Below are 9,581 nucleotides of genomic sequence, written 5' to 3' on the forward strand. Positions count from 1 at the left end.
TCATCCTTAATTTCTCACAAAAATGTTTTGAGGTTTCAGTTTACATGTCTTGCATATTTTTGTTAAATGTATCCATAAGTATTTCACATTATTGGTGTTGTTTTACTTTATTGTTTTTTAATTTTATTTTTCAATTGTTCATTACTATTATATAGAAATATAGCTAATTTTTATATATTAACCATATATATTCCATCTTTGCTATATTTATTAATAGGTATTGGAAAAATCAATCTCTTAGGATTTTCTGCATAGATGGCTCATGTCATCTGTGAATAAAATTTTTCCTTTCCAATCTGGATACCCTTCATTTCTTTTTTTCTTGCATTATTCTACTGGCTAGGACCTCCAGTACAATGTTGAATATAAGTGATGAGAATGGACATTCTTGCCTTGTTTCTAATCTCTGAAAGAAGGCATTTAGTCTTTCACCAGTAAGTGTGATGTTAGCTGTAGGTTTTTCTTAGTTGCCCTTTGTCAGGTTGAGGAAGTTCACTTCTAGTCCCAGTTTGTTTTTTTTTTTAAACATCTTTATTGAAGTATAATTGCTTTACAATGGTGTGTTAGTTTCTGCTTTATAACAAAGTGAATCAGTTATACATATACATATGTTCCCATATCTCTTCCCTCTTGCATCTCCCTCCCTCCCACCCTCCCTATCCCACCCCTCTAGGTGGTCACAAAGCACCGAGCTGATCTCCCTGTGCTATGCGGCTGCTTCCCACTAGTTATCTATTTTACATTTGGTAGTGTATATATGTCCATGCCACTCTCTCACCCTGTCACATCTCACCCCTCCCCCTCCCCATATCCTCAAGTCCATTCTCTAGTAGGTCTGTGTCTTTATTCCCATCTTGCCACTAGGTTCTTCATGACCTTTTTTTTTTCCCTTAGATTCCATATATATGTGTTAGCATACTGTATTTCTTTTTCTCTTTCTGACTTACTTCACTCTGTATGACAGACTCTAACTCCATCCACCTCATTACAAATACCTCCATTTCATTTCTTTTTATGGCTGAGTAATATTCCATTGTATATATGTGCCACATCTTCTTTATCCATTCATCCGATGATGGACACCTAGGTTGCTTCCATGTCCTGGCTATTGTAAACAGAGCTGCAATGAATATTTTGGTACATGACTCTTTCTGAATTATGGTTTTCTCAGGGTATATGCCCAGTAGTGGGATTGCTGGGTCGTATGGTAGTTCTATTTTTAGTTTTTTAAGGAACCTCCATACTGTTCTCCATAGTGGCTGTATCAATTTACATTCCCACCAACAGTGCAAGAGTGTTCCCTTTTCTCCACACCCTCTCCAGCATTTATTGTTTCTAGATTTTTTGATGATGGCCATTCTGACCGGTGTGAGATGATACCTCATTGTAGTTTTGATTTGCATTTCTCTAATGATTAGTGATGTTGAGCATTCTTTCATGTGTCTCTTGGCAATCTGTATATCTTCTTTGGAGAAATGTCTATTTAGGTCTTCTGCCCATTTTTGGATTGGGTTGTTTGTTTTTTTGTTATTGAGCTGCATGAGCTGCTTGTAAATCTTGGAGATTAATCCTTTGTCAGTTGCTTCATTTGCAAATATTTTCTCCCATTCTGAGAGTCATCTTTTGGTCTTATTTATGGTTGCCTTTGCTGTGCAGAAGCTTTTAAGTTTCATTAGGTCCCATTTGTTTATTTGTGTTTTTATTTCCATTTCTCTAGGAGGTGGGTCAAAAAGGATCTTGCTGTGATTTATGTCATAGAGTGTTCTGCCTATGTTTTCCTCTAAGAGTTTGATAGTGTCTGGCCTTACACTTAGGTCTTTAATCCATTTTGAGTTTATTTTTGTGTATGGTGTCAGGGAGTGTTCTAATTTCATACTTTTACATGTACCTGTCCAATTTTCCCAGCACCACTTATTGAAGAGGCTGTCTTTTCTCCACTGTATATGCTTGCCTCCTTTATCAAAGATAAGGTGACCATATGTGCGTGGGCTTATCTCTGGGCTTTCTATCCTGTTCCATTGATCTATGTTTCTGTTTTGGTGCCAGTACCAAACTGTCTTGATTACTGTAGCTTTGTAATATAGTCTGAAGTCAGGGAGCCTGATTCCTCCAGCTCCATTTTTCGTTCTCAAGATTGCTTTGGCTATTCGGGGTCTTTTGTGTTTCCATACAAATTGTGAAATTTTTTGTTCTAGTTCTGTGAAAAATGCCAGTGGTAGTTTGATAGGGATTGCATTGAATCTGTAGATTGCTTTGGGTAGCAGAGTCATTTTCACAATGTTGATTCTTCCAATCCAAGAACATGGTATATCTCTCCATCTATTTGTATCATCTTTAATTTCTTTCATCAGTGTCCTATAATTTTCTGCATACCGGTCTTTTGTCTCCTTAGGTAGGTTTATTCCTAGATATTTTATTCTTTTTGTTGCAATGGTAAACGGGAGTGTTTTCTTAATTTCACTTTCAGATTTTTCATCATTAGTATATAGGAATGCAAGAGATTTCTGTGCATTAATTTTGTATCCTGCTACTTTACCAAATTCATTGATTAGCTCTAGTAGTTTTCTAGTAGCATCTTTAGGATTCTCTATGTATAGTATCATGTCATCTGCAAACAGTGACAGCTTTACTTCTTCTTTTCCAATTTGGATTCCTTTTATTTCTTTTTCTTCTCTGATTGCTGTGGCTAACACTTCCAAAACTATGTTGAATAATAGTGGTGAGAGTGGGCAACCTTGTCTTGTTCCTGATCTTAGTGGAAATGGTTTCAGTTTTTCACCATTGAGGACAATGTTGGCTGTGGGTTTGTCATATATGGCCTTTATTTAGTCCCAGTTTGATAAGAGATTTTATCATGAATGGGTGTTGAATTTTGTCAAAGGCTTTTCCAGTATCTATTGAGATGATCAGGTAGTTCCTGCTCCCATGAGCTTTCAGTCCATTGGTGAAGATAGACACCAAATAAGTGAAAACAAAGAATGTGATGTATGAAAGATAGGGAAAATCCAGGAGCCGAGTCCAGTCCAGGGTCAGAGAAGGTCTTTTTCAAAAAGTGAAGTTTATATTATATACAGAATGGATAAACAACAAGGTCCTACTGTATAGCACAGGGAACTATATTTAATATCCTGTAAATAAACCATAATGGAAAAGATTATGAAAAAGAATATATATCACTTTTTTGTACACCAGAAACTAACACAACATTGTAAATCAACTATACTTTAATAAAAAAATTTTAAAAATTTAAAAAGTGATGAAGTTTAAATTGAGGCTAAAAGAGGAGTAGGAAATAGGTAGCTGAGAGGAGGTGAAAAGCAAACAGGAGTTGACATCATATGACCTGATTCCAAATCTAGTTCTGCTGCTTTCTGGTTAAGTGAGAGGGGAGGGTTTCCACAGAAATGCTTCCTGTGAATTTTACTTTGGAGTCATCCTCTTGGCATCTATAAGAGACAGGTTCATGGATTTTTCTCTTGATGATAATGTAGAGGTGTTGCTACCACATCTCTCCTCCACCACTCTATGAAGGACCATAGGGATTTATCTTTTAGAGATAAGACCCACAAGAACTTTACCTCAGCAATTGTTGTCTTCTCATGGACGATGAGAATCCGGTAACCCATCTGATTTCCCTTTCCTCTTTGGGCGCCTGGAAACTCAGAGACAGATCCAAACCTGCTGTTAAGTAACTGAGTAGGACCTTATCTGGACATGTATTCTAACTTTCTCCTAGTCATGACCTCTTTTAAAAATTGACATTTTCTGCCTCTGACTTTATATTTTATTGCATACATTTCTTATATTTCTTATTAAGTAGCTTATATTCCTATAAGCTACTTAAATATTTTATGGAATAAGGTAGGTTATAAACAAATAAACCAAAAATGCATAATGATATAAAAATAAAAGCTTTAAAGAAACCTTAATTGCTAAGTTTCTGGGACACCTAACAGCCAAAGCTTCTGCTCCTTTCTCCTTCTCAATATAGCCATCTGCCCTTCCCAAAACTGCCCTAATTACCCTAATCCTCCAGGTTGCCTTCTTGGGCTGCAACACCCCATGATTAACTGTTGCTCTCAAAGCAAACACAGAGACGCCTTTTGTTTTAAGTGTTTTAAAAGTAGTGCTACCTGGAAGGATAATAGAAAGATAACAGAAGAAGCAAACATGAGGAAATTATTAAGGTTCCAGAACGTTTCCAAGGTCTTACTTGTTCTGGCCCTGACCTATGCTTTCTGATTTCTTTTGGCATCTGAAAATTTCTTTTGATATCTGTTCAGCATTTTCATCCCCTGTGTGACACTTAATAACTCTCTTCCCCATTAGGCAAACTCAACCCCTTTAAAAGCTGGTCTTCTACCCCAGAGGTCCATGAGGCCAGTCAAGACCATACAGTGTGTTCCTCCCAGCTTCACAGTAATCTGCTTTTAGGAAGGCCTCAGGACTTGGGTTACCTCTACAGGAATGAGCTCCACCGAGTATATTCTTGTATCCTATACCTCTCATTGTAATCTGTTTGCCTCCCCCAGAGTCAAGGCCCTATATATCTTAGGTGCAAAATGATGATAGCATTGTTGCAATGGTTTCTGGAAGCACTGTTGTCAGCAGTATAGCAGTGCCAGAACCTGGAAAAGGTGCTGAGGTGGGACAGTGGGGTGAGTGGGGAGGATGATGCCTGCCTTGCTGGGGCAGGTGAGCTGGGGACCTTGGTGCATAGTTATATAGAAGACCTCTTCTACCAAGAATTCAGGGCCATGGGTGGAGTGGCATAGTTTCTGGCTCCTGCCCCCTTCTCCTGGGACATATTCAACTCTTTTTCTTTGGCCTGGCCCCCCTCCGCAAGCCAGTCTGTACCTGGATATGGCTCCTTCTAACCAAATCATGCTTCAAAAGTGACTTTCAGGCAGCAGTTTTTATCCCAGGCTTTCAAAGATATATGACCGATATCACCAGTGTCTCCACCCAAAGAAAGCAAATAGTCTTTCTCCAATAATTATTCTGTGTACAAACTTATGTTTGCCCTTGAGTACTCCATCTCTGGAACACTAAATCTTTCCTGTCAGCTCCTGAAAAATCTTTGTGCTGCGTGACACTTTAAGTAAACGGTATGTAGTATTGCCAGTGGAAGTGAATGTCCCAGGGGAATTCTGACTTCACTATTGTTTCTTCATGCTATGTTTTATTTTTTAAAGACACCCAATTTCTTTTCCTTGCCAACAAATTCCCTTCCCTTGCCTTTCAGTAATGACCAAAACTGAACACAAAATGGAGGATTTGCCTCAGAGAAACCCTGTGGTAAGATTCCTATTATATTAAGATACCTTCCCTGCAGTCCCTCACTAAATATTGAGTATTGAATGACTAAGAAGGAGCACATGTACCTTGGAACAGCAGCATCTGGCCTCTATTTACTTCCCTAAGATGGAACTAGAGGGACTAAGGCTTCCTGGGGAGAGTGTGGTGTCCTGGGTGAGTCATCCGTGAGTGCCCCATCTCATATTTGTTTCCAAGTGAGATTTGGTTAGAGTAGACACTTGGGGGGAAGTTTTCTTTTAATTGAAGTATAGTTGATTCACAATACTATATAAGTTTCAGGTGTACAACACAGTGATTCACAATATTTAAGGTTATACTCCATTTATAGTTATTATAAAATATTCGCTATATTCCTTGTGCTGTACAATATATCCTTGTAACTTATTTATTTTATATATAGCAGTTTGTATCTCTTAAATACCCTACCCCTATCTTGCCCTTCCCCACTTCCCTCTTCCCACTGGTAACCACCACCTTGTTCTCTATATCTGTGAGTCTTTCTTTTTTGTTATATTCACTAGTTTTTTTTTTTAATTCCACATGTAAGTGATCTCATACAGTATTTGTCTTTCTCTGTATGACTTATTTCACTAAGCATAATACCCTCCAAGTCTATCCATGTTGTTGCAAATGGCAAAACTTCATTCTCTTTTATGGCTGAGTAATATTCCACTGTATATTTATACACCACGTCTTCTTTATTCATTCATCTGTTGATGGACACTTAACAGAATGGCAATAAGAACATACATGTCAATAATTACTTGAAATGTAAATGGACTAAATGCTCCAATCAAAAAACATAGAGTGGCTGAATGGATACAAAAAACAAGACCCATATATATGCTGCCTACAAGAGACTCACTTCAGATCTAAAGACACACATAGACTGAAAGTGAGGGGATGGAAAAAGGTATTCTATGCAAATGGAAATCAAAAGAAAGCCAGGGTAACAATACTAGTATCAAACAAAATAGACTTTATTTTTTTATTTTTATTTTTTTAATAGAAAAGTACCCTTTTATTGAGAAGTAAGACAAGTGTATTTACAATATTAAATTGTTAGATCATATAATCTGTGAGACTTTTAAAAGCAGCAGTATTCCAGGAATTACAATTTATAAGGGGAAAAGGAAAACATTCCAAATAGGTTTCTGTTACAGAAAATACATTCGAACAATGCCAGAAACACTTAAGGCTAAGTAGTATTAGACCTTCTCCTCCATCTTTACAGCAATAATCAGAGTATGTTTTTTGTCACAAAGACAGAAGAGTAATTTTGGAAAGGAAGAAACAATATGACGTACAGTTCTTTCTGTCAGAAGACAAGTATGTTTAAAAATAGAGCCTCATCAATGGTTCTGAATAAGAAACATACAATGCTGCCAAGCAGTCCCAAACTCACATTTGAGATAAACTGTGGACTCATTTAAAACTGAAAACTGCTCGAAGCCTCTCACTCTTACTAAGGACTGGGAGATTATCCTTTACACATTTCTAATAATGTTTTCTGAAATAAGATTGCGAAAAAGAGATCTCTGTTACAGTGCAAAGAACATTTTGATAGAAATTCATGTCTACAAAGGAGCTAAAAAATACAGATGTTCCATACATTAACAGATACTGTTCTTGCTTTAAAAAGGTAGAATTATCTAGCCACTGTAAATAATATGGGTCAGTCAAAAATATGTATAACAGAGTCCTACAGGGCAACTTGTATAAGTCAATCCTCAAAATATGTATATATTTGACACTCTCCAAGTTAGGATATTACTTTTTTGAAGAACATTAGACACAACACTAGGTTTCTTATTATTCCATGAACTATTGAGGTAGGAGTCTCATTTTGTCAATATCATCTGTTTTCACAGATTATAAGTCAAATGCCAGTACCAAAAAGACAATAATCCACAAGGCTGAACCATTAGACTATCTACCAAGTCCTTCCTTCTTCAGATGAGCAAGGTTGGGACTTCTCTGTGCATCAAGAGATTTAACTAAAAATAACATAGGCTGTAATATATTTTGTAGACACATTTGTCAATAAAAATCACAAATTTCAATTATGATTTTATACATTAAAAAGCTTTGCAACTGTTAAAAAAAAAAAGAGTAAACAGTATAATCATTAGTGGTAAAACAAATAGTACTATGACTCTTGAAATGTCTTCCTACATCTACCGAAAGGGTGCCACCTTGGAAAACTACTAATGAAGAAACAACTACTGTTTCCTACTGCCTGTCAAGCAGCAACAGTAGAGAAGACAACACATCATTTTTGTAGTGTCATGTTTTTCAGAACTATAGCCAGTTTAATTACAGTAAAATAATTTAGTATGTGAACTCAGATATTCTCTCCATGAACTCAAATGAAGAGTGATCATATGAAACACACATTATGCATATTGATTTTTATGTTATGAAAAAGCTGAAAGTAAGGGAAAATTTGGCTTATGTAAATAGCCCTTAAAAAGTAGCTGTAAGTTTAACCTTTTAACACGGTACATCTTAAAGTAAATATTACCAGTAGTTATTTTATGGAAAGCAAAATAATAAATCACCGCTAAAATTTAAAAAATAAAAGAAAAAGAAAAACTGGATCACAACATGGAAATATCCATTTGGGTTGCATCATGTAGTATCTTAAATAACAAACTATTCAATGAAATGAGCTATGTAACAGACTCCTTCATCACCAAGAATGCTTTTTTTGTTAAATGCTTACATGTCATGAAAGATACAGATGCTCACGTGAGAGTCCCAAGAAGTATGAGGACTTCTAGAATGTGTTCCTGAAAGAAAAAGTGCTGAGTCAGCTATAACTTAGAAACTACAAGCTAGTAAAGAATGACCTTTGCATATTCCAACAAAGAATATCTAGTTCAGATTTTCATCTGGCTTTAAAATATTAAGATTCAGAAGAACCACAGAAGTTTTATTTTAACCATACGTTTACCAAAAAAAAAAAAGAAAAAGAAAAAAAGTGATTCATACATCGACACTGGGTTTTCCTGGTTTTAATATATTACGATGACATAATCCAATCTAACTCATGCATCACTTTCAGAGACACAGTGCAACTGGAAATAGTTTTGCTGTTGCAGAGGACATTACAGTTCTAAAAAGCAAATGCCTATGGGTGTGCTTGCCTCTTCAAAATAAAAAGAAAAGAAACAGGCACTACAGTTCTGTAAGGATGGCTGTGTTTCATACATTGTGGAAAAACATTAAAAATCCCCTTCAAGAGTTTCAATATGCATCGTAACATAGATTTTATCTCCTTCGGTTTGCTTGCTGACTTCTTAGATGACTTGGTTAGAAGTCTGTTTTCACTGCTTCTTTGTTAACTGCTGTTGCTACTCTGTAGGCTATACGTTTTAAACTTCTGTAAGGAACATTACAAGCTATTTCATGTAATTTAATTTTGTGCTGAATAGTCTTCAAAGGATTTTATAAATAATACAATATTTTAAATGAGTCTTCAATTCACTTGTTGTTATACCATATTGTTGCTTTCTCCGACTTTATCTACAAATGATCTAATTCCAGGTAAATTCAAGAGTGATCCAAGGACTGGCACTCTTCTAATAAATCCAACAACCACAGGAAAGAAGCCCCTGAAGAAGAGAAAGAATCCATAAATTTCGAAGATCATGCCTATCAAAGGCCAACCAATCAGGACTACAAATACACCACCCAGGAAAAATCCTGTAGCTTTCATTTTATGTTTTTGGAAGAAGAATCTGAACGTTCTTTCTAAACCAATTTAAAAAGCCAAGGCAGCCACAAATAAAACATTTCCAATAGCCAGTAGTGCTTTGTCAAAAAAGAGAATCATTCCAAAGAACAGGAAAAACACTCCAAATCCTGTTAATCCCATTCCAATTTTCTGGGTGTCTGTTAAGGAGATCATGGCTGTAGGGGTGAGGGCGGCGTCGATAGCACCTCGGAGTGGCCAGGGTGTGAAGCCAAAATAGACTTTAAAACAGACTGTTAAAAGAGACAAAGAAGGCCATTACTTAATGATCAACGGATCAATCCAAGAAGAAGATATAACAATTGTAAATATAAATGCACCCAATATGGGAGTACCTAAACACATAGAGCAAATATTAACAGACATAAAGGGAGAAATCAACAATATCACAATAATAGCAGGGGAATTTAATGCCCCCACTTACATCAGTGGACAGATCATTCAGATAGAAAATCAATAAGGAAATACTAACCTTAAGTGACACATTAGACCAGATGAACTTAGC

At 36.2% G+C, this 9,581-nt stretch overlaps 1 protein-coding gene across 1 annotated transcript; it reads right to left on the bottom strand.

Moving 5' to 3' along the window:
• Positions 1-8,801: 8,801 nt before the first annotated feature.
• LOC133102506 (vesicle transport protein GOT1B-like) lies at positions 8,802-9,282 on the bottom strand. Its single transcript, XM_061207495.1, is given in 1 exon segment — positions 8,802-9,282. A coding segment is annotated over 1 exon segment (417 nt). The 5' UTR covers positions 9,233-9,282; the 3' UTR covers positions 8,802-8,815.
• Positions 9,283-9,581: the final 299 nt, after the last annotated feature.

The sequence above is a fragment of the Eubalaena glacialis genome, chromosome 12 (assembly GCF_028564815.1).
Source record: "Eubalaena glacialis isolate mEubGla1 chromosome 12, mEubGla1.1.hap2.+ XY, whole genome shotgun sequence".
Taxonomy (NCBI): domain Eukaryota; kingdom Metazoa; phylum Chordata; class Mammalia; order Artiodactyla; family Balaenidae; genus Eubalaena; species Eubalaena glacialis.